The sequence below is a fragment of the Oryctolagus cuniculus genome, chromosome 13, assembly GCF_964237555.1.
Source record: "Oryctolagus cuniculus chromosome 13, mOryCun1.1, whole genome shotgun sequence".
Taxonomy (NCBI): domain Eukaryota; kingdom Metazoa; phylum Chordata; class Mammalia; order Lagomorpha; family Leporidae; genus Oryctolagus; species Oryctolagus cuniculus.
In genome coordinates, this window is record NC_091444.1 from 30,642,860 (window position 1) to 30,668,924 (window position 26,065).

General features: G+C 38.9%; 1 protein-coding gene across 6 annotated transcripts in view; it reads right to left on the reverse strand.

Moving 5' to 3' along the window:
• Positions 1-25,741, reverse strand: part of USH2A (usherin) — an 848,241-nt gene extending 822,500 nt beyond the window's left edge. For all 6 annotated transcript variants that reach the window (XR_011381453.1, XM_070055318.1, XM_008268426.4 and 3 more), the window contains exons 1-3: positions 25,648-25,741; positions 23,912-24,604; positions 19,812-19,977 (exon numbers count right to left, since the gene is read on the reverse strand). Coding sequence is in view for 5 of the 6 variants with exons in the window: in XM_070055318.1 (XP_069911419.1) it covers positions 19,812-19,977; positions 23,912-24,396 (651 nt within the window). In the remaining variant the exon portion in view is untranslated. The remainder of the gene's footprint in view (positions 1-19,811; positions 19,978-23,911; positions 24,605-25,647) is intronic.
• Positions 25,742-26,065: the final 324 nt, after the last annotated feature.

The window sequence follows — 26,065 nt, forward strand, 5'->3', positions numbered from 1 at the left end:
AAATGTTGATATATATCCCATAAAATAGGATGCAACCAAAGAAATTCACGCCAAGGCATTCAACATTAAACTCCTAGAAAAAAATGAGACAGAAAAAAACCTTCAAAACAACCAGAAGAATGATATAAAACTTCTAAGTGAATATCAATTCAAATGACAGCAGATTTCTCATGTGGAAAAATGGAGGCTACAGGTAGTAGTACAACATTTTTCAAATAATGAAAGAAATTGTCAATTGCAGATTTTAAATCCTGCAAAAATATCCTTTCAGGAATGAAGGGCAAATCAAGACACTGTCAGATGAATGGGAACTAAGAGTATTTGTTGACCTCAAACCTGCTCTTGAAGAATGGCTAAAGGCAATTCTTTAAAGAGAAACAAAATGATAGCAAAAGGATTAGAATTTCATAAGGAACAGAATATAATGAGTATAATTAGAGGTAACCATATAGATTATCCTTCTTTTGAGCTTATTAAATAATTTGATGGCTGAAGCAAGAATTAAAATACTATTTCATTTGGTATTTGATGTAGGTAGAGGAACCACTCAATCAGGGTGGGTAAAGAGACCTACGTGGAAGTAGGGCTTCATCAGTGGAAGTAACATGACAACCACATCAGACTGCATCAGGCAATGTGCTTTCATATCCAGAGCCATTCAAAACATGCCAAAAGACATACTCAAAACACTGAGTATGAAAATTTGTTCAACTCATCCATAGTAAGGAGAGAAAACAGAGAAACCAAAAACAACAGGAAGAAATGTGAAACAAAATTAGAGACATAAGGATGACAAACCAATTAGAAGCTTAGATGTAAATGGTCTTCATATGTCCAATAAATGATAGACTGGAAAAGCAGATTATAACAAAAATAAGAAAAATGTGACCCAAAAATATGCTATCTTAAGAAACTCACTTCTCATATGACAAAATAAGTTGAAATTAAAAGATCAGAAGAAGAAATATCATCCAAACATGAATTAAAGGAAAGGAGTAGCTGCATTAATATCAGAGAGCATAGACTTTAGAATAAACAAAATATCTAGAAGTAAACAAGGGCTTTACCCACTGATAAAAGGATAACTCAACCTGGAAGGCATGTGATTATAAATGTATGTGCATCTCAGAACAGAACTTCAAAATACATGGCACAAAAAACAATAGAGCAAAAAGGAGAAATAAACAAACCTACAATTAGGATTTCAATATTTTCATCAGTTGATAGAAATTCTAGAAAGAAAATTTACAAGTATAAAATAATTTAATAACATGCAATTTGTTTTTACATATATGAATTCACTTGTATCAAATCCAGTGGTTTTTGTTTTTGTTTTTTTTTTTTTTTTTTTTTGACAGGCAGAGTGGACAGTAAGAGAGAGAGACAGAGAGAAAGGTCTTCCTTTTTGCCGTTGGTTCACCCTCCAATGGCCACCGCGGCCAGCGCCGATGCGGCGCCGATCCAAAGGCAGGAGCCAGGTGCTTCTCCTGGTCTCCCATGGGGTGCAGGGCCCAAGCACTTGGGCCATCCTCCACTGCACTCCCTGGCCACAGCAGAGAGCTGGCCTGGAAGAGGGGCAACTAGGACAGAATCCGGCGCCCCGACCGGGACTAGAACCTGGTGTGCCGGCGCCACAAAGCGGAGGATTAGCCTAGTGAGCCGCTGCGCCGGCCCTCAAATCCACTCTTAAAGAATAACTATAGAAAGGTCTTTAGCTATTTAAACAAAGATAAAGAGAAAACATATATAGCTTGTTTTATATATATTTATAATAGCATAATACACATTAATTTCAAGTCCTCATTGAAAATTCACCGAGACAAAATGCATCCTGGGCTATTTAAATGCAACAGCAAATTTTTAAGAATTGAAATACTACATTGGGGCCAGTGTTGTGGCATAGCGGGTAAAGCTGCTGCCTGCAATGACAGCATCCCATACAGCTGCCAGTTCGAGCCCTGGCTGCTCCACTTCCAATCCAGTTCTCTGTTATGGCCTGAGAAAGCAGTAGAAGATGGCCCAAGTGTTTGGGCTCCTGTACCTCCGTGGGAAAACCCAGAGAAAGCTCCTGGCTCCTGGCTTCGGATCAGTGCAGCTCTGGCAATTGTGGCTGTGGCCATTTGGGGAGTGAACCAGCTGTGGAAGAAGCCCCTCCCCCCACCCCACCGGGCTCGCTCGCTCTCTCTGTCTCTCTGTCTCTGCCTCTCCTTCTCTATGTAACTCTGACTTTCAAATAAACAAATCTTTAAAAAATAATATAGGAGTGAGTTTTCTGACTCTAATGAGTTCATATCTGACACCAATAAGAGAATCATATTTTTCAATTTCCAGTGCTTGGAAATTAAATAATATATTTCTAAATAATCCATGAGTGAAAGAAAAAATCCCACATTTTTTAAACATTTATTTATATCTCTTCATTTTATTAAGGGCAGAGATGGAGAGAAATCTTTCATCCTCTGGTTCACTTCACAAATACCCACAACAGCCAGAGCTGTGCCAGACCGAAGTCAGGAGCCCAGAATGTTACCCAAGTCTCCCAAGTGAGTGGCAGGAACCCAAGTGCTCAAGCTGTCATTTGCTGCCTCCCAAGGTGTGCATTAGCAAAAAGCGGATTCCAAGTGGAGCAGCTGGGACTTGAACCTGGCAGTCTGATAAGGAAGGTGGGTATCTTAAGCAGCAATTTAACCAATGTGCCATACTTGTTCTTTGCCACCCAAGTGGGAGACCAGATAGAGCTATGGGCTCTTGGCTTTGGCTGGCCCAGTCCCAGCTATTGCATGAGTATGGAGAGCAAACCAGGAGATGGAAGGGCATAGGTGTGTGCTCTCTCTTTCCCTCTCTTTCAAATAAAAATAAACTTTTTAATAATAAAGGAAAAGAAGTTGGAGGATTTTTATGAAAAAAATGAAAAAGACATGTGCCTAACTCAAGAAACTAGGAAATAAAGAGCAAGTTGAATCCAGCAACATATAAAAGGAATTATATATCACGGTCAAATGAGATTCACATCAGGTATATGAGATTGGTTAACATTTGAAAATCAATCAGTGTAACCAATCACATTAACAGAATGCAAAAGAAATATCATATGATCCTATCAATTAAAATCGGAAAAGGCCTTTGAAAAAATCATTCATTTATAATAAAATCTCCCAGAAAATTAGGACTTGAGGGGAACTTTCCCAACTTGATAAAGAATACCCACAAATAAAAACAGCTATAGCTGACATCGTACTTGATGGTGAACGATTGAATTCTTTTTCCCTAAGATTGAGATCAAGATGAGCAGATAGCTGCTCTTTTCACTCTTATTTAACCTAGCATTAGAAAGTCTAGCCACTGCAATATGAAAAGAAAATAAAAATCACACATATTGAAAGTAGAAATAGAACTGCTAATTCAAATGACATGATTACCAACAACAAACTACAAAAGAACTCCCAGAAATAAGTGAGTTCAAAAAATTTTTATCAATTCTCAAGTTAATATGACAGTGTATTGTAGTAATGATCATACACTTGCTGTAACCCTCAGAATCTATTAATAAATTCTGAAGAAAAGCTTTGAAATACAGGATCAATCCAAAAAAATTAATAAAATTTCTATATTCTAACAATAAATATGTGAAAACTTCAATTTGAAACACAAAGCATATTATAATGATTCTGAAGTAAATGAAACACTTATGAATAAGCTTATGGAGGCATGGATAGGACCCATATGTTGAAATTATAAACTTCTAATAAAATAAGCCAAAAACATAAATACATAGAGATACTCATACATGCTAGGACTCAACATAGTGAAAGATTTCAAATCTCTCCAGTTGTCCTGCATGTGTGATGCAATTAATCAAAGTTGTATTAATAAATGCTCAATAATATTTTTGTTAGCATAGACAAATTTATCCTAAAATGTATATACAAAAACATAGGCTCTGAAGCAGCATTTTAAACATGTAAATGGAAAAATAAAGTAGCAGCTATCCCTCTATCAGATATCAAGGCTCACAGTAATTAAGACTATGTGGTATTGATGCAGGATAATGGTTTGATTAATGGGAAAAAAGAAAATTCAGAAAATGGTGAACACATAAATATTTACCTAATTTTTGACAGATATGCAAAAGCAATTCAATGGAGGAAGGATAGATTTTATAATCAATGTTCCTGGACCATCACATTATACACTGGCAAATAAAACAAAATTCTCACTTTATACAAAAAATAACACAAGGAGAAGGCATTTAGAACAACAGTCTGGATACTGATTGGAATGCTCACATCATATATTAGAGTGCCTGGTTCAAAACCCACCTCCTCCACTTCCAATCCAGCTTCCTGCTAATGAGCATCCTAACAGGCAACAGATAATGGTTCAAGTGCTTGCATCCTCCCCACACACATGAGAGATTCAAATTGAATGCTAGGCTCCTGGCTGCAGCCTTGCTCAGCCCTGACTATTGGAGGCATTTGGGGAGTGAACCAGTAGGTGAAGGCATCTGCCTCTGTTGGTCGGCTAGTCAGTGTCTTTCTATTCACCCTCCCTTCCTCTCCCTCTCCTCTCCCTCTCCTCTCCCTCTCCTCTCCCTCTCCTCTCCTTCTCTTCTCCCTCTCCTCTCCTCTCCCCTCCCTCCTCCCTCCCTCCCCCCCCCTCTCTGTCCTGTCTTCCAAATTAAATGAAAACTGAAATAAAAAATTTTAAAAAGTTCAAGATGAAATGCAGGCTTAAATTTAACAATATAAAATACTAAAGTTTTAGGAAGAAATGTTCAAGATTTAGGACTAGGCAAGAGTTCATTGCCTTGACACCAAAATTATAAGGCATAATAGGAAAGATACATTAGATCACAACAAAATTAAAACTTTTGCTCTCAGAAGAGCCCCCACTAAGAAGAAAAATGACAAGCTACAAGCAAGCAATCCAATTAGGAACTAAGCAAGAGGCATGAAGGTCATCAAATAGGACATGCAAATAGAAAATGAAATGATGCTCAACATCATTGGTTTAGGCAAATGCAAAGTAAAATCACACTAAACACCTATCAGAATGGTGAAATTTTTTAAAGTGATAACAGCAAATACTACTAAGGATCTGGAGAAACAAGATCACTGGGAGGATTGTAAATAGTATTTCAATTTTGGAAAAGAAAACACTACACATGGAACTGCAGTACACCCCAACAGATACACTAGGGCATTCTGGAGAAATGAAGGCATGTATTAACAAAATTCTTTATACAAACATTCTATCACATTCATTTTATACTGGAAACAACCCAGACATCCTTCAGTGGGTAAGTGGTTAAACAAACTGTGGTACACTCACACCACAGAATGCCACGTTAGCAATAAACAACTTAGATGATGAATTTCCACAGAATTTTGTTGAGTCTAACAAAATCCCAGGATGTTACATATTGTATGACTTCATGTATATAACATTTTGAAAAGGAAAAATTTTAGAAACAGAATACATATTAGTGGTTGCCAGAAGTTAGTGACCTGAACCCAGAGTAGGGAAAAGATAAAAGTAGATGTCACTCTAAAAGGCCACATGAGGTTCTTCTAATGATGGACTTCTTCTGTATCTTAACTGTGGTGAATGAAATAAATACACACACACACATACAGAAATATAAGAAAAAATACAGAGAAATCTGAATAAGATGGGCAGATTATACAGCGGTAGTTCAAAAATTCAAGGAAAGTGTACTTGAAAGAAACTTATTTTGGCGCCAAAAATACCTTAAAATCCACACATAGGGTTTTTTCATATTCTATGTTTTTACTTTTTTTAATTTATTTTAAAAAGAAAGAAAAAACAAGAGCAAGATCTTCCATCTTCTGGTTCACCCTTCAGATGGCTGCAACAGACAGGACTAGGCCAAGCCAAAGCCAAGAGCCACGTGGATGGCAAAGACCTGAGTACTTGGACCACCTGCTGTTTCCAGGCAGCTCAATAAGGAGTAGAGTAGACAGTACTGTGACAGACACTCAGCTACAAGATGTCAGTGCTGCAAGAGGTACCCTAACCTGCCCCTCATATCAGTGCCCGTATGCCAGTTGCTATAGAGGATGATTGTTTTTCAGAAGTTACTAACGAAAGATACATGGAATTTCTCCACATATTTTCTCAAAAATGCCTGTGACCAACAATTGTCTCAAAAAAAAAAAAAAAGTCTAACTAAAAACAGATGGATATGCCTACAGCATAGGTGATAGTGACGGTTTTATGGACACATATTTGTACATATCTTCAAACTGGTTAACTTGTATCCTCATATATTCAACGTATACAGATTTTTGTATGTCAATCATATCTCAATTAAGTGGTCTTTTAAAAACAAGTAAACAAACACTACTATGTCATACCTCTCCAAGTTCAGTGCTCCACAGTTTTCAAAATATCCCAGAATGGTTACATGTAACATTTTGACCAAATAACTAGAATAATACAAAGGATTTATATCCCATAAAATAAACAGTGGATAATTATATACCATGGATCCATAATCGAAATTCTCTAGGTTACCTCTACCATAGTAAAATTGGCAAGGGCTTCCTACCGTGGCAGTGAGCTTTGTCTCCAAATGCCTCACCCAAGTCACATGACCTCAATCCCTCCTTCTCTTTTCCTCCTTTCTATATTTCTTTCCTGCCTCCCTCCCCTGGTTAATAAAAATGCAACATCACACACTAAAGTAATTCAATTATTTCTCTATCTCTAGAATACACAGATGAATTTTCACAGGAAAGCAGAATGATATAACTATAACCTAAGGGCATGCTGTATATAAATGCATAGCTTATAAATATCAAATAATCACTGGAAAATTCATTCATCAATTAAAGCCTTGTATTCTTTGGAAAGTATTTTTTGAAAAATTTTAACTATCCTGTCTTCACCTTATAACTTAGTGTCTTGCACACATACCCTTATGTTACAGCCAGAATGACCAGTTGTACAGAATATTTTCGAATATTGCACTTAAGAGAAAAAAATATCAAGGGAAACAGTACCAGGAAATAAAACTATTCAAGTCCATGTTTAAATAAAGTCATATTCTCCATTCCATTATCAAGTGAAACATACCATAGGCCAAATTCTGCCCTAGGTTATATACACGTGTTCTCTCTGACTTCAGTGGGAACTGTTCATGTATAACTGAAGGCATCAGTTAGCCCTTTGGGCACAAAAATGACTACCCACAAAAAAAGCAAAAATAATCTAAATCTTATTATATTTGGCTTTTAGGTGAAAATGATATAATATAAATGACAATTCCATCAAATAATATAGGTTTTAAAAACCACTACTATCAAATCTTAACCATTACAAATTTGATGAAATTACCATAGTGGCATTTTCAAACTTACAGATTGTTGAAGAAATAAGTGGACACTGGAAAATCTTCATTTTATAGCAATTTTCAATTTTAGTAGTGTGTGTAATAAATGTGCACTATGATATTTGTATACAATTTCCCTTTTATATATATTTTACATTTTATAGCTATTGGCTGAGAATCTGCCAGCTCTAGCAGAAATAAGTATTTGCTAAATTCTTCTTCAAATATCAGTTTCCACATTTAAATGTTAATTTATTCATGGCTTGCTGTCGATCTTGATTGGAGGTGCTTCCATAGGAAAGGTCTCACTGAACTTAAATTTTTATTATGAGTGCTAGTGTGATAACATTCAGACTTATGGAAAGTAAACAGCATAATGTGACATGAGATGGTATTTCCACATGCATTTTCTAAACAAAAGTGGTTTTTGCATGTATACATATATTATGTACAAGCTAATGGCCCTACAGTGTAATAACAATTACTTAATAGACTGAATTAGAAGCAGGTGAAAAGAAAAAATCATGGATATCTATTGGGAGAGAAAACTAGTTCTACGCAAACCTCTAACCTATTTTTCAGCCTTTTTGTCTAACACATGAACACATTTGTTTCTAAATAATTCAGACTCAACACTCTTACTGACACTGTTCATTATACTCATCTCCCAAGTACTATTGCCTGCCCCTCCTATACAGAATCCCATCCTTCATTCCCTTCACCTATCAAAAACATATTCATCCTTCCAAAGTTTGCTCATGTTCCACCTTCTTTCTGCATTTTTCCTGACAGATTCCAACTGGAGTTGATTATTTCCTGCCTTGAACCCCATTTATTTTATTTTGTAACACACGTTTGACTCTAGAGAGAGAAAGAGAATGCTTGTACCCCACCCTAGACCAATGAATATATAATGCACTATGGGCACCAGAACATTTTTTAATTTTCTCAATATTAATGATTTCTGTAGTCTAGAATTATTGCCCTTAAGTCTAGTTCACATGTGTTTTTTTTCAAAAATCTGATTATTGATTAACCACTGTTTGGTACTGTGGTTAAGTTCCTGCTTGAGATGCCTGTATCCTATATCAAAGTGCTTGGGATAGATTCCCAGATCCTTTTCTGATGCAGTTTCCTGCTACCTGCAGAGGTAGCAGATGACCCATCAAGTAGCTGGGTCTCTGCTCCCCATGTGGGTGACCTGGATTGATTTCCTGGCTCCAGGCTGAGGCCTGACTTAGTCTCTCTCCCCTCCCTCCATCCCCCCACCTCCCATCAAATACAACAAAAATAAAACTAACATTTTTTAAAATAACTTATTCTAAAAATGGGATTTTCATACATTTGTGGGTTTTTTGTTTTGTTTTGTTTTGCTTTTGTTTTTGTTTTTTTGTGGGCAACTGAAACCACTCTCCATGAAATCATTCAAGTCAGAAAGCAGGGATTCACACCAACAGCTCCTTTTCCTTTGAACTCCACATTCCTCCCATCAGTAAGCCCATGGTATTAATTCTGTCTACACTGCTCTCAACACTCATCACTTATCAGCATATTTACTATTATAATCACACTCCAAGTTATACTCATATGTGACTTGGATCATGAGAGTGCCCCAATAACCCTTATTCTTGTCTTCAAGCAAACTGTCCTATCTTCCCTGCACTCAAAGTGATGTGTAGGAGAAGATAATCTGCTCATGTCAGACATTTCCCCTCCTTCCCTTCACTCTTTTCCTATCCCTTACATAAAATATTTCAATATTTGCAAAATCTTCACATGTCCAACAATGCTCTTCAAAATACAGCTTCCTCCAGCTGTCCTATCATCCATACCGCTCCTCTTTGCCTGCTATATCCTAGCCACTGGCTTTTTAGTCTCTCATTTACAACACATTTCCTTGCACAAAGGAGCATGTGCACTCTGCTGTGTGTGTATAGACTGTTCCCTGCTGTCTTAGCCTAGTTGAATCCTGTACATTCTTTTGAGCACGTATGATTATCAGTTGAACTGCATCCCCCAAAAACACGTATTGAGATCCTAACCTTCAGCATCTGCAAATGTGACCTTACCTCTAAATATAGATAATCCCAGGTTATGATAGGTTTATACCACAACGAATCCATCATAAGTCAAAAATGCATTTAATATAACTGACCTACTAAACACCATAACTTAAATGAGCAACACGACACAATGTAGAGTTTCATGTTCTCCAGTGATCACACGACTGGCTGGGAGCTGCAGCTTACTGATGCTGCCTAGAAACACAAGCAAGCAGCACATCTCATATTGCTAGCCCAGGAAATAGTGAATTTCAAAATTTGAACTTTGATTTCTACTGAATATGCATCACTTTCACACCATTGTAAAATCATAAGGTCAGTAATTCCAACCATTGAAGCATCTACAGTGTCATTTCACATCTCAAGTTGAGTCCTACTGAATCAGGGTGGACCCTGATCCAATATGAATACTGTCCCTGTTAGAAGGAAAGACCCGGATTCATGAGGGGAGGAAATGGCTGAGTAATGATGGAGGAAGACGTTAGAGTGATGCAACTACACATACAGGAGCACCCAGGGTTGCTGGCCAATACCAGAAGCTAGAAGAGACGAGGGAAGATTCTCCCTATAAATTTCAGAGGGAGCACATCCCTGCCCACACCTGAATTTAAGACTTTTTCCACACTCCAGAACTAAGAGATAATAAACCTTTGTTATTTTAAACCACCCAGTTTTTGATGATTTTTAGGGTAGGCTTGAAAACTAAATTCTTTAATATAACTTCTTCAAGGAAGCTTTCCTGATTGCTAGTGATTTGATCAAACCATCCTTCACATGATTCTGTAGCACTTGCCACAGTCATCATATCGTTTTTGCTGCTATGATTATTTAGCTGTCTTTTCTTTCCAATAGACTATGAAGTGTTCTTGCAGACATTTTCTCTACATATTCAAATTGACAGTGGAATCTAAATTGGCTGGGTTTGTGTCTATTTCCAATTTGCAACAGGAATCCACATTTTGAAAAGTCATATAATTTTCTAAGGATTGCATGATTTTTAGATAAAATATCAAGAATTGGGGTCGGTGCTGTGGTGTAGTAGGCTAAGTCCCTGTTTGTGGCATCGGCATCCCATATGGGCATCTGGTTCATGTCCTGGCTGCTCATCTCCCAATCCAGTTCTCTACTTATGCCTAGGGAAGCAGTGGAAGATGGCGCAAGTTCTTGGACACCTGCACTTGCATATGAGACCCAGAAGAAGCTCCTGACTCCTGGCTTCAGATGGGCACAGTTCTGGCCGCTGCAACCATCTGGATAGTGAACCAGCAGATGAAAGACTTTCTCTCTCTCTCTCTCTGCAACTCTGCATTTCAAATAAATAAATAAATAAATCTTTTAAAAACCAAAATGTGCAATTAAGTATAAAACTACATTTGTTTCATAAATATGACTTTTTGGTTCTTGCATTTTGTGTGGGTGTGATTTGGTTGTTGTTTGGGTCAAAGAACTGTGAAAACTAATTACTCTTTGGATCTACACAATGACTTTGTTCATGGCAATTTATTATTTTGAACTTAAGTTCACAGAAGCATGAGATTGCAATTATAAGCATGTAAATTAAAGATCTAAGGCTCATTTTTTTCATCTCTGTAATGGGGAAATTTAAGTTAATATCATAGAACTATCATCAGCCCCTAAAAAGCATCGAAATGTTTAATGTAGTATGCATAATTCAACTCTCAATAATGGGAACTATTGTAACTTTTTAACAATTATTCTAAAAAACTTCATTAATTCTAATGGTCTTAGTTTTAAATAACTCAAAAGCAATATTTAACATACATAAAACTATAGATAAAATCAGTAAAAATTATTTAGGGAAAATATCATTTGGGTACTCTTGGAGCACAGGTGGAGGAGTTTGGGATGATATTTGGGACATAGTTGTTTGTTTTGTTTTGTTTTGTTTTGTTTTGTTTTTTTTGACAGGCAGAGTGGACAGTGAGAGAGAGAGAGAGACAGAGAGAAAGGTCTTCCTTTTTGCAGTTGGTTCACCCTCCAATGGCCGCCGCAGCAGATGCGCTGCGGCCGGCGCACTGCGCTGATCCGATGGCAGGAGCCAGGTATTTATCCTGGTCTCCTATGGGGTGCAGGGCCCAAGCACTTGGGCCATCCTCCACTGCGCTCCCTGGCCACAGCAGAGAGCTGGCCTGGAAGAGGGGCAACAGGGACAGAATCCGGCGCCCCGACCGGGACTAGAACCCGGTGTGCCAGCGCCGCAAGGTGGAGGATTAGCCTAGTGAGCCGCGGCGCCAGCCTTGGGACATAGTCTTCTGAGTTGAGTGAGCAAACTTCCACATGTCTCCACAAGCCATAGAGATGTAGAACGACCTTTTTTAAGGAGAGGAGAGAGAGGAGAGGAGAGGAGAGGAGAGGGCAGGGGAGGGCAGGGGTAAAGCAAGAAAAAGAGAAAGTAAGAAAGAGAGAGAGAGAAAGAAAGAGAAAGAAAGAGAGAAAAAAGAAAAGAAAGAGAGAAAAAAAAAGAGAGAAGGGAGGGAGGGAAGGAGGGAGGGAGGGGTAGAGAGAGAGGGAGGAAGGAAAGAGAAAGAAATAGAGGAAGAAAGAAAGAAGAAAGAAATGATTCCTATTTAATAGGAGATGAAAAGTCACAGAGTATCATAAATCTATGTGTATATACATAGTAACATAAACTTACAGGGATTTACAAACTAGTGGTAATGTGCATAGATATACACAATAGCAGAATCTTCTGTGAATATCCTATAGCAATAAACTCACATGGATATAGATATTCACATATGTATTAATATATGTAGAAATATATTATGGCAGGAAAAGAGGAGGAAATAAAGAAATTTTTACCTTGATACCAACTCAGCAACTAACAAGTTATATGGTCCAGGGTTTAATATCTAAGAGTAAAGTTATAAGGTACTTTTTAAAATTATGCAAATGCTGCTGATTAAAATAAACTAGGCATAGTTTTCAAAATTTTACATCTAAGATAATCTTTTAATTCTATTTTCCTACAAACATTTTGGAGTACTTCTTATAACGTCTAATTCAAAAACACGAGTTTGACTCTTCTTTTTTCATTTTTTTGTTTTAATGAGTACTTAAAAACATATGTACATGTATGTATTTTTATAAATATTTATGATACTATGTGATGTATCAATACGTTTATTTATTGTGTAATGTAATGTTCAAATCAGGGCAAATATATCTTTCTCCTCCAACATTTCCTTGAGATGAAAGCATTCAAAATCCTCTCAGATTTTTCTTAAAGAGCTTCATTACATTGTCATTATCTCTGTTTATCACGATAAGAGAAAACCAAATCTTCCATCTGATTGCCACTTGGTCTTGATCTTTCAGCAGCTAGACAAGATCATCCCAGAGATTTCCTCTGTCTTCCTGTGATTTTCCGGTATAAGAGGAAAACTACAGACTGATAATAAACTCAGGGAGAAATTGGGATAAAATCGCCTCAAGTGCCTTTAGAGTTGCAGGAGGTCAGAGACCTCTTCCTTCTGAGTGAAAAGCCTTTATAGAGCATGTACATGGGCATACATTCCAGAGATTAATTGAAAGACTTGGTTTATCTATTTCAACAAACGTTACTTAAATTGCATTTTCTCTTCCTCCAGAATTATCAATAGTCTTCCTTTCCTGGATTGACTACATAAATCAAATGAGAATACTTCATGAATAAGCTATGATTATGAAGCTTCTATCATTCATCTATTGATTCCTAAAAGTTTATTTACCCATGCATTTTTTTCTTCATATCAGAGCTGTTCTTTTTCACACTACTGTAGCTAGACTTACCTGTGGCTATTATATTCACAATATATCAAAGAAACATCAAAATAGCATAGAAAATGTGAACCTGATTGCTAAATCATTTACTGGGTTCACAGTATAATCTCTGCTTAGCTTCAAATTATAGTAATTTTTATACTGATGATTCTGTTGATACTATTTTTCCTATTAAGCATGTGGGACAAATTAAGGGCAAAGAATAGTTTCATAGGAAACTGGGATAGTTTTTGAGATTTCTTTATTGTAACTGATACATTAAAAAACAGCGCACATGTGTATGTAACAGGTAATATTTCTAGGTACCGAAACATTGTGTCATGTTCAAATTTTGGTCAACATCTACCTTCTCAAATATTCATATCTTGGCCAGCGCTGCGGCTCACTAGGCTAATCCTCTGCCTTGCGGCGCCAGCACACCGGGTTCTAATCCCAGTCGGGGCGCCGGATTCTGTCCTGGTTGCCCCTCTTCCAGGCCAGGGAGTGCAGTGGAGGATGGCCCAAGTGCTTGGGCCCTGCACCCCATGGGAGACCAGGAGAAGTACCTGGCTCCTGCCATTGGATCAGCGCAATGCGCCGGCCACGGCGTGCCAGCCGCGGCGGCCATTGGAGGATGAACCAATGGCAAAGGAAGACCTTTCTCTCTGTCTCTCTCTCTCACTGTCCACTCTGCCTGTCAAAAAAAAAAATATTCATATCTTTATATCCCCTCCTCAAGATATTTGAATGTAGAGTACTTTATTGTCTATTGTTACCCTGTTACACAGTGGGGCATCAGGATTTCAGTCTGTTATGTAGCTACAACTAAAGGCAGTTAATTGACCTTTTCCTCTCCTTTTCTCCCTCCAACCTCTGCCAGCCTCTGGTAATGACCATTCTTCTCTCACATTCTATGAAATCACTTTTACTTTCTTTTTTTTTTTTTTTTTAATTTGTCAGGTAGAGTTTACAGACAGTGGGAGAATCAGACAGAAAAGTCTTTCTTCCGTTAGTTCACTCCCCAAATGGCCGCAATGGCTGGAGCTACGCCGATCCAAAGCCAGGAGCCAGGAATCTCCTCCCAGTCTCCCATGCGGGTGCAGGGGCACAAGGATTTGGGTCATCCTCCACTGCTATCCCAGGCCACAGCAAAGAGCTGCACTGGAAGAGATGCAATCGGGACTAGAACCCAATGCCTATATGGGATGCCAGCACTGCAGGCGGAGGATTAACCTAGTGAACCATGGTGCTGGCCCCCACTTTTACTTTTAAATGATATGAAACTAAATGAATGTAATCCCAAGTTATTTTCTACCAATCCTAAAACAATGCCAAAGAAAAATGATTGTACACATTTCAAAACAAAAAGACTCTAAAAGTGGTATCTTAACTGCTGCTTGTGCAAATTCAATATAAAAATGAAGCTTCAAGAAATCTGCTATTTTCAGTGTTCCCTGTTTTATAATAAGTAGTACAAATTTATTTTTCCAGTTTTTGTGCAAAAATGATATAATAAACCCCAGTTTGATATAATTTGCAATAGTTCATATATTAAGCCCCAAAGTGAAATCCAAATTGACAGTGATGTCAGAGTCAAGTCTCTGGATGAATATTAACTTAAAAATGAATCATTTTCCAACTGGTTGAAGATTCAAAATGCTAGTTATGAAATAAAACCTGTTAGATTCATGTCTTCAACAATATTGGGGCGGGTTATTTTGTTTAGGAAATTACATCTCTAATGTTCAGTATGTCTGGCTCTGCTCACATTGGAAACTTTTTTCTGATTTGGGGAAAACAGAATTCTGATTTTACTGATGGGAAACATACTGATTATACTGCCTGAGATAAGGCAAAGCTTAGATCTGTTCTTTAATTCTACATCAACAGGCATTCAGAAGCTAAATTCTGATTTCTGAGTCACTCCATAACAGAGGTTATGATTCTTTTTCTTTTTTTGCACACACATAGAAAGGCATGCCATATTTTGAGACCATATTTGAATATGGGTGAATATATGAATATAAGGTAATTTCACATTTGCAATTTGAAACTTGATAGTCCCAGATTATTAATTAGGTGTTCTATCCTATGCCTAGAATGAGAGAAGTCACTCAACCCAAAATCATACATTGAATATATTACATAACAAAGCAACTACAAGTCAAAATTTATAAAAATATTGTCCCTGGGGCCAGTGACATGGCATACTGGGTTAAGGTTGCAGCTTGTGACAGACGCATCCCAAATTGGAACCCCATTTCAAGAGCTAGATGCTCCACTTCCAATCCGCCTGGGAAAACAGCAGATGATGGCTTATATACTTCTGTCCCTGCCACCCTTGTGGGAGAAGCAGATGGAATTCTTAACTTCTGGCTTTAGCCTGTTTTGGTCGTTTGGAGAGTAAACTAGCAGATGGAAGATCTCTCTCACCTCCTCACTCACGCTCTGCCTTTCAAATAAATATTTCTTAAAAATATTTTTGAGCAAATATTCTTTGCATGTATGCAACAAAAGACTAGCAAGTTGTATGTGTCTATAAATTGATCATAAAATCTACAAAAAATGTTTCTGTAGAAATATCAGACTGCATGGGGGGACAGCAGGAAAAAGCACTCCATACATGGAATGAGATCTGTCACTTGCTTTCTAGACAAACACAACTCTGCAGCTTTACACTATTTTGATCAACTGTGTCTACCTCCACACTCCACTAACTTTTTAATGTAAAATACACAAAGGCTTCATATATTTCACTTAGACTAGTCTTCTCATCACATAAATAGGGAAACTGAGCCAACTGACATTCTTAAGGCTACAAAGGGGCAATCCTTGAATCAGATTCCGCAACTCCAAGACTTTTATCCTTCCCAATAGTTCTTATAACAGCTTTTAATGGGCGAACATGTTTTTAAAAAGATTTCTTCATTTATTTGAAATGCAGTTAGAGAGAGTACATTTCTTAATAAACATCTATAATATGGATTCTTATAAATTTGCAATATCTTGAACATACTCAAACTTGTGTCTGATTTAAAAAACCTATGCATACCTTGTATTTAGACTAAATACTTTTACTTTTCATTTGCTTGGTTTTTTTTTTTTTTTTTTTCCTGAAAGGCAGAGTGACAGAGTGAGAGAGAGATCTTCCATCTATTGATTTTCTCCCCAGAAGCCCAAAAAAGCCAGGGGTGGACCAGACTGAAGCAAGAACTTCGTATGGGTCTCCCATAAGGATGGCATGGACCCAAATACTTGGACCAGGATTAGCTACATTCCAGGGTTTACATTAGAAAGAAGCTGGAAGTGGAGGCAGGACTCAAACCCAGGCACTCTGACACAGGATGTGGGTGTCCCAAATGATGGCTTATCCATTGTACCACAAAGCCTGCCCACAATTTTCACATGAATGAATTCAGAGTAAATACTACTAGAATAAATGGCTGATATCAATGGTTTTTATAATAGTTTATGATTGATTAGTTTGGTAGTTTTAATATAAAGAACTTGTCAAAAATAAATAAAAGTACAAATTGAAAAGAACAAGTTTTCTCTTGATATCAAAGTGTCAAGAAATAGAGAAGTCTCATTAAATTATAAGTATTTTAACCTTTTCTTGAAAGAAGAGAAAAATTTAAAGATTTATAAAGAAATTCTGCCTAAACTAGGAAACGACTCAGATTTGACATGTATTGAAATGATAATGTTGATTTCAATAGGCATCCACAGAGCATTTTTACTCCCAGAAGTGTAACTCAATCATGGTTACCCCTTTTCATTTAGATTTAAAGTTTCTTTGTAAAATGTTCAGTGTACTACTATCTACCAAAATTCAGCATAGTTTCACAGGCAGGGCAAAACGAAAGTCAAAACAATGTTTTTTATCATTGTTGATACAAAAATATGCAAGAAGCGTATCTTTTGCTATCTTCCTTAGATTGTCTTTCTTTAGCAGTTTGCTGCCACACTTTCAACATTCAATTCTGGGGGCTGGTGTTGTGGCATAGCCAGTAAAGCCACCACCTTTGACTGGATGCTCCACTTCTGATTCAGCTCCCTGCTAAGGCAGCTGGGAAACCAGCAGCAGATGATCTAAGCATTTGGGCCTGTACCCATGTAGGATACCCCAAAGAAAACCCTAGCTTTAGCCTGGCCCAGCCCCAGCTGTTGCAGCCCTCTGTGGGGAGTGAACCAGCAGATAGAAGATCTCTCTCTCTCTCTCTCTCTCTCTCTCTCTCTCTCTGACTTCCAAACAAATAAATATTTCAACAAATAAGATTAAAAAATAAAACTTAATTCTATTGCATCAGTCAGTAGGTAGAATAGACAACTTCAAAATAAAAGGATCCTCCATCCCACTACTAAACAACAGATAAGCAGTCAGAGACTGAAACCATCACTTGCTATAGCCATAGGCAGTGTCTTCTATCAGACACATACTACTCTCTTTCTGTTCCTTTGATCCTAGAGGCATGGAGACCTGCATATGCTAAACTCATATCCTGAGAACACAGAATACACATGGCATGGTGTGCCAACTGAATATTACTTTGTTTACACCTTCCTAAAATTAATCAGGGTTATCTCTCTGCATGAAAACTTTAAATTTATTCCTAGGACTTTAAAAATTAATTAATTATTTGAAAGAGAGAGAGAGAAACAGCCAATTCACTTCCTAAATTCCTACAATAGCTGGGCCTGGGCCAAGCCAAAGCCTGGAGCCAGGAACACAATTCAGGTTTCCCATGTGAGTGACAGTAACTTTAACTCTTAAGCCATCATCTCTGCTTCTCAGTGTACACATTAATAGGAAGCTGGATCAGAAGTGTAGCCAGAACTGAAACTCAGGCATGCCAATATGGGATGAGGGCATTCCAAACAGATTTAACCACCACCATGCCAAACGTCACTTTTTAAGGCTTTTAATACATTGCTGTTGGCTGGCGCTGCAGCCCACTAGGCTAATCCTCCGCCTGAGGCGCCGGCACCCTGGGTTAGACTAGAGTCCTGGTCAGGGCACCAGATTCTGTCCCAGTTGCTCCTCTTTCAGTCCAGCTCTCTGCTGTGGCCCGGGAAGGCAGTGGAGGACGGCCCAAGTGCTTGGGCCCCGCACCCGCATAGGAGACCAGGAGGAAGCACCTGGCTCCTGGCTTCAGATCTGCACAGCACGCTGGCTGTAGTGGCCATTTGGGGAGTGAACCAATGGAAGGAAGACCTTTTTCTCTGTTTCTCTCACTGTCTAACTCTGCCTTTGCAAAAACAAAACAAAACAAAACAAAAAAAAAATTGCTGTTCTCAATACATGGCAAAATTTCCTAGTTATACTCAGGCCAAAGATAGGTTCAAAGCACATTTTAATTGTTAAGAAAGGCACTGGGCCGGCACTGCAGCTCACTTGACTAATTATCCACCTGCGGTGCAGCACCTCGGGTTCTAGTCCCAGTTGGGGCACCGGTTCTGTCCCGGTTGCTCCTCTTCCAGTCCAGCTCTCTGCTGTGGCCCAGGAGGGCAGTGGAGGATGGCCCAGGTCCTTGGGCCCTGCACCTGCATGGGAGACCAGGAGGAAGCACCTGACTCCTGGCTTCAGATCGGTACAGCGCACTGGCCGCAACGCACCAGCCATAACGGCCACTTGCGGGGGTGAACCAACGGAAAAGGAAGACCTTTCTCTCTGTCTGTCTCTCTCTCACTGTCTAACTCTGCCTGTCAAAAAATAAACAAAAAAAGAAAGATACTTATACGAAAATAATGCTTAAATCCAAACAATAGTCACAAGACCCTCCAAGGAAATTAGGAAATCAACTTGCTACCTGCTTTGTGGTGGAAAAACAAACAAACAAACAAAGCACAAAGGAAATTTTCATTAAATACTTGAATATGCAAACACCCTCTAATGTGAGTGGGGGTCACACAGGCCACTAGCTGCGAGCTCTGAGAGCATGTGCCAATAGCAGCTCTAGTTTGAAAGGCAGGGGTATCCTCTTGGGTATATTGGGCCATTCCAATGTCCTGAAGAAATGAAGAATAAACTGTGCCCCCATTCTGAGGACTATAAACACCAGACATCTCACAGCTCTCTCAGCCTTTAACAGATCCTAAGCTCCTACAAACTGTGGCTGACAACTACAATAATAATATAACACCTTTTGAGTGCCTCAAGTGTAAAGTTCACTAGTTCTAAGGTCACTATTTGAATGCAAGAGCCAAATTTCATTCACATCATCGGATGCTATCAGAGAAAGACAGCTGTAAAAATCAGACAGGGATTTTAACACAGCCATGACTAGTAAAATTAGGACGAGATGACAAAAGGGACCTTACACATTTTTAAACAAAATAAAATATGTTAATCAAATAAAATAAACATTTCCTGAGTCATTTCCTATTACTACAAATAGCATTGATTGTCTTTGTGTTCTCATGAGAGTTTTTACATCAGTTTTTTGGGGGGTAACCAGTATACGAAGAAATACATTAGGTCATTTAAACATTTTTCTTTAGTGATCATTTATACACACCTGCACTCTAAAAGATACGGCTTCAGATTTTGTGGGTGGATGCCATTTAAAGGAGAGAAAGGAAGACAGATCCTTGTGTTTAACCAAATGTTAAATATTTTTTATTTTACTCACCTGCACACTAAGATGAATCCATTTCTTCAGAAGAATTCTCTCCAGTGTCATTACTTTTATTGGAGGCTGCAAACCATTTACTGTGCGATAATAAAGCATGGTCTCTTTCTCAGATATTGTAAGTTTGAACACAATCTGCCCATCCACCGTCTTTTCTATAACACACCTTAGGAAGCAACCAGAAGAGAGAGAAAAGGTCAGCATCCAACCAAAAAGACATGCAAAAGCATTGAGCAGTCACGGTGGTGGTAAAATGACCCCAAACTCCGCTCAAAATGGTGCCCTACGAATAAGTGCCTGAATGTCATTATATTCAAAGCTACCTTTATTCCAATGAAGAAGCCATTTTTATTTCAATAAAAAAAATTGAATTCTTATTTACAATATATTCCCCAGAGCTTCAACACCCTTTATTAGAGATCCATGATGGAAACTAAAGTGGTTGAGTCATTCCACAAAACTAACATTTAATCTACTGGCTCATTAGTTCCTCTGCTATTTCTTTCATGAGAAGTGGTTACAACAAACTACATCCCACTTGAGTACTGAGTCATCAGTGCAAATCTGTCTTTTTCTTCATCTTATTTTTTTTTTAATGTAAAGAGAATTTAGTGTCCATGGAAGGCTCTATATTGCTAGCCCTGAAGTCAGAATCAGTCTATTTAATTCCTACGATGAAATGGAGAATGAACAGCTATCTTCTCTACTTCTACCATCATCAACCAGACACAAGCCAAAGACAGCGTCTGTGAGTTGACTGGCTACCTCTCTGTGAACACATAGCCCAAACAAGACACCAAAATATTGTCAGTGATTCTGGGTGAAAGGTCATTTAGTTGTCAAAGAACACATGAAATTACACTGTGATTAAAGAAAAAATAAGAGAATATTTAGAAAATTGCTAAGTCTCATTCAGGCTAGTAACATTTTTTAGGACCACTTCTATCTTTATCTTGTTGGCATACCTTTCACATCCTAGATCCCTTTGTTTACTTACAGTTCTCTCCTCTGTGAGTATGCCTAATTCCACAACACTTCTTGCTACTCAAGGCTTGTTAAGAGGTCACTGTTCCTCCTTACTTAACCTAGTGCTGTCCAGATAACAGCACTAAGAGATCTGTCTTCTCCAACAGATTATCAGTATTCTAGGACAGAAGCATGAGTGATCCACAGTAGACCCTCAAAAAAATGAGTGATCAGATTCACTAGGAAGCACCAACGAAGCAAAGGTAAAGTGGGACCAGCCAAGGACTACCACTAAAGTTGTTTCTAAAATTTCCTTAAAGATTGTGTCGTTCACAAATCACTTCTTCTCACCTGTATCTATCTATTCCTTGAGTTGGAAGGTAGAAATAAGGTTGGGGAATGCTAATAGTAACCCTTTTACTACCACTACTTTGATATATTTTGTACATATGTTAGATAATTTGTGATAACATTTTTAATTTAGGCAATAGATTTAGTTGATAGTGTTTTCATATCAAGTAGAAATAAACATTCTATATAAGTTCTACACAATTTTTTCAACCCTCAGAAGTTGAATATTTCTAATTCACTGGAATAAAAGAGCTCCCTTTATCCTCTGCCTCCAAGCCTAAAACTATTTAAGTTTGATACCACTCATTTTTCTTGAATCTAAATCTACAAGTGAGAACTTGACCATTACTCAAGAACGTATTTACCAAACACAGACTTATTTCCCCAAGCTTACTGAAAATGCATTTCTTAATATGTTATTGATTATCTTCCTTGCTATTTTGTTTGCTTGTAAACATACTAGCTTTGGTAGATAATAAATGTGAGAGGAAGGCAGGTAGCAAAATATTTAGGAACTGGATTTATTCTGCTCCTGAATAAACAATAATTGGATAATCCATGTTTTGTTTGTTTTACTTATCTAGTGCAAACACCCTGAAATTTCCCCAATTCCCATAGGTATTTTAGTTTTGAGAATGGAAATAACCTTGATACAGGGAACTATCAAAACCAAATGCTAACACCTCTATAAATACTCCTGTTTTATTTATACAAAATGATGACAATAGAAGATGAATTTGGTACAGATACAAGGGGTCTTCAAAAAGTTTGTGGAGAGTGCATATTATGCAAAAACACTATTCATGGATTTCAAAAAATTTTGCACCAAAATAAAATTATCTTTTCTTTCCATTTTCTATGAACTTTTAAAAGTCCCCTCTTGTTTCTGTAAGCTTGGAAAAATATTTCATTCTAGTCCTCTTTGTCAAGAAACAATGTTTGAACAATCTTTGGATACTAGTAACATAATACTTGTTTGGATTTATAGAAATTTCAAACAGTAAGAAAACTATTTCATTTTAGGGTAGATACAGAAACTTCTTGGGATAGTGGTTTGCAATTATATTCACTCCAAATTTCAAATAAAAATAAGCCAACTTGCACTTGGCAAATTGAAACTAAACACCAAAGACATTTGTGTTATATTTGTTTCTGATATTGACAGACTTTTCTGGGGTGTTTCACAAGTTTTTGAGAGAGTCAGCCAACACTCTACAAAGACTACATCCCAAGGGGAAGGTCCAAAAACCCTCCAGGATACCAAGGAGCAGCAAATGTCTCTAAATACTGTTCTACTTATTTAAAATGTGCAGACTCGCTCTAAATGTTCAGGAAGAAAAAAATATCAACTAAAAAAAAAAACCACTCAGGATGAAAAATAGGTGATTCAAAAAACTAACAAGGGGGGTCGGTGCTGTGACGCAGCGGGTTAAAGCCCTGGCCTGAAGCACCAGCATCCCACATGGGCGACGGTTCTAATCCCAGCTGCTCCTCTTCCAATACAGCTCTCTGCTATAGCCTGCGAAAGCAGAAGATGGCCCAAGTCCTTGGGCCCCTGCACCCACGTGAGAAACCCGGAAGAAGCTCCTGGCTTCGGATTGGCACAGCTCTGTCCATTGCAGCCATCTGGGGAGTGAACCAGCGGATGGAAGACCTCTCTCTCTGTCTCTACCTCTCTCTGTAACTGTCGTTCAAATAAATAAAATAGAGCCAGCACCGCGGCTCACTAGGCTAATCCTCCACCTGAGGCGCCGGCACCCTGGGTTAGACTAGAGTCCTGGTCAGGGCGCCGGATTCTGTCCCGGTTGCCCCTCTTCCAGGCCAGCTCTCTGCTGTGGCCCGGGAGTGCAGTGGAGGATGGCCCAAGTCCTTGGGCCCTGCACCCCATGGGAGACCAGGATAAGTACCTGGCTCCTGCCTTTGGATCAGCGCGGTACACCGGCCGCAGCGTGATAGCCGCAGTGGCCATTGGAGGGTGAACCAACGGCAAAGGAAGACCTTTCTCTCTCTTTCTCTCTGTCCACTCTGCCTGCCAAAATAAAGAAATAAATAAATAAATCTATCTTTTTAAAAAATAAACAAGGAATGATGGTAGCAAAGCTGGACTCCAGACTCATGGGAGGCATTTGGGTCAAGATCAGCAGCATAATAGATTTGTGGAACCTCTCACGCTAACCTGTATTTTCCATAATTAATCAGGAGGTGAATACACCCTCTAGTAAAGAGCTAAATGCTTTATCTTGGCAGAGAGGGAGTGCAATGCATATGTTCTACTCATACTATTGAACATCTTCTGTGAGTTATATGCCTCTTCATGGAGAAATAAGGATGAAGAAACACAGTCCTATGTCCTCAGAGATCTATCTGCCTAATGGAATTTTGTACTCTAGTAGGGACAACTGTTTATATGAACCTAGCCCAAAAGCCAAGCAATTCATTGGTATTACTAAGACCCAGGCCTTAAAACATACCAAACTTGGTGTGGCTAATCTACTAGACAATAAGTGATCCAGGTGGACTCACTTCTGCCTGCATGGAAGCTACTTTGACACACTCTTTGCATTGTCCACTTCATCAATAGGAAACAGAAATTTCCAGTGTAGGAAACAGCTGTTTGGATTGCAACCTGACCAGGACAGACTCACCGAGGAGTGAGTGCTCGGCTGTGGGGCTTCTGCAGTGTGAGGCGTCCTTCCTAGCCTTGGAGTTCAGGTTGTACTAATCTTCACGACTAAGTGCTTTTTCAGGCTACTAGGAAAGTTTACACCCACGCTACTACTTACATTACACCTGCTTGCTCAGGTTTCAACCACACAGCTAAAGTAAACGACGCCGCCAGTCTTGGGGAAGGAGGAGAAGAAAAGCAGTTCTTGCGATTTCCAAAAATGAAACTTGTAGAATTGCTAGGAGAGCGAGGGCGCACATCGTTCTTGTCGGCTGTGATGCAGCTGCGGAGGCCCGCTGGGAAAAGGGCAGCGTAGGTAGGGGCTGAGGATCTGTATGGACAATCCTGAATACAAAGCCGCTGGGCACAGAACTGAATACTTTCCGCAGTGGCAGAGCTATGACAAAACGTGCTCCGTTCTGGGAGTCCACATGTGGCTTGGCTTGGCACAACTGAAACATTCTTGAAAGCTCCCACATTCTCCAGCCTTGGGAAAAGACCCCGTGAGTCAGCCAAGGATATTGACGCAAAATAGCCAAAGATCAATGTTTCAATGACCTGAAACAAGAAGCCGAAGCCCATTGAAAGAGCCAGGCAATTCATGTTTACAACAAAGCATTCTTCTCCCGATAAAGCCCTCCTAAATAAATAAGCAGGCCCACGTCGCTCGCCAGCAACACTTCAAAGCAAGGGACTTCAAGTAACGTTGAGATACTCCATTTTCGGGAAACCTCACACACGTTTTCACACGGAGGTGACTCCAAAGATGTTCCTAGCAGCGGCGAAGACATAAGTGGCAAGCAGCTGGTGTCTGAGAATCAAAAACAGAAAGTCAAGGGAAAGTTGTTGTGTCTTTAAAATTCAAGTTCATCCTGAGCATGAAGACTTTGGGCCCCTGAGTAGGGACACAGCTCAAAAAACATCATGAAGCACATTGCTGATGGTAAAACACATTTATTTTCTGGGTGTGTGTGGGGGGGTAATAAATCTTAAGCTCCTTGGGCAAAGAAAACACTTTAAAAGTCCACAGGACAACCAAGTAGGTATTTACAAAAGAACTTCAAAAAGTTCGTGGAAAAAAATGAAATCACAAATTTATCTTGGTGCCCAAAATTCTTAATTCATGCATATTGTTTTCATAATATGCAGTTTTCCATGAACTTCTTCATGACCTTCTGTATTTACAGCTTTCAAAATTTACGTATATATGTATATATATGGCACTTACACGTGAGTATATCTAACTGTATGAAGTGCTTCTAGATTTATATTCATACATAATTATTAATAATATATTCCAGCACACAGTAACTTGGGGTTGCTCCTGCACCCTATGGATTTAGCACAAGCCACTCAATTTAACAAGGTAAAGTACCTGATAGAGTTTCCTTATATATGCATCCAATGTTGTAATCCTGAGCTAACTTGCAGGTGCCTGCAGTAAAGCTGCCAAGGCACTTGGGCCTTCCCCTTATCCCAGCATGTGCAGCAACTTTAAGCTCACAGTAAAGCTGATTAAAATCCCAACACCATCTGTCTGTCCAATGCCTTAATAGTTAGCACACATTTGTGTTAGTGTTTCCTCTTATGACTACCTATTTGTAAGTTAAATATGGATTTCTAATACTGTGTAAGTAATTGTATTGATAAATAAGCCGAGTTACCATTTCTTTATTGTGTGTCAACCAGTCCCTCAGTATGACAAATGGCTCTTCACACAGGACCACCGTCCCTCGTTGCCTGGCAACGCTATCACCCCCCCCCCCCGCGGTTACTCTTGGTACTTAGGGGACAGTTCAGGAAGCTGGAAGGAAGACTTGGGTGCCCAGGTAAAGTATTCTGCACAGCAGTTACCTGAAACAGCGCTGTCTGCTTGGTGGCCGGCCTGCAAATGAGCTCTCTGAGCTCCAAGCTTTCCGCTGGTACCTTGGTCAGTGGGAGGGGCCTGGATGGGGCCATGCATGCATAATTTTAAAGTAGCAGTACACCTTATCCTATAATCGCCCCATCTGCCCCTCCCCTTTTCTGCTTTTGTGAATCTCAATCCACTTAATTCTGCAATCAAAATGAGCTGCCACTGTGAGACAACAACACAATAAGTGATTTCCAGTGCTCTTGCTGTGTTAGGGATACAACACTGAATTCTAAACTTTGATATATCAATCTCATAGAACTTTGGCCTATTGCTCAGAATCAGTCCTTAAGGCATTCGGATCTGGCTGAAGAGCCCATGAGAGTATTTTAGGCATGGAAAACCAAGACACTCTGGGGG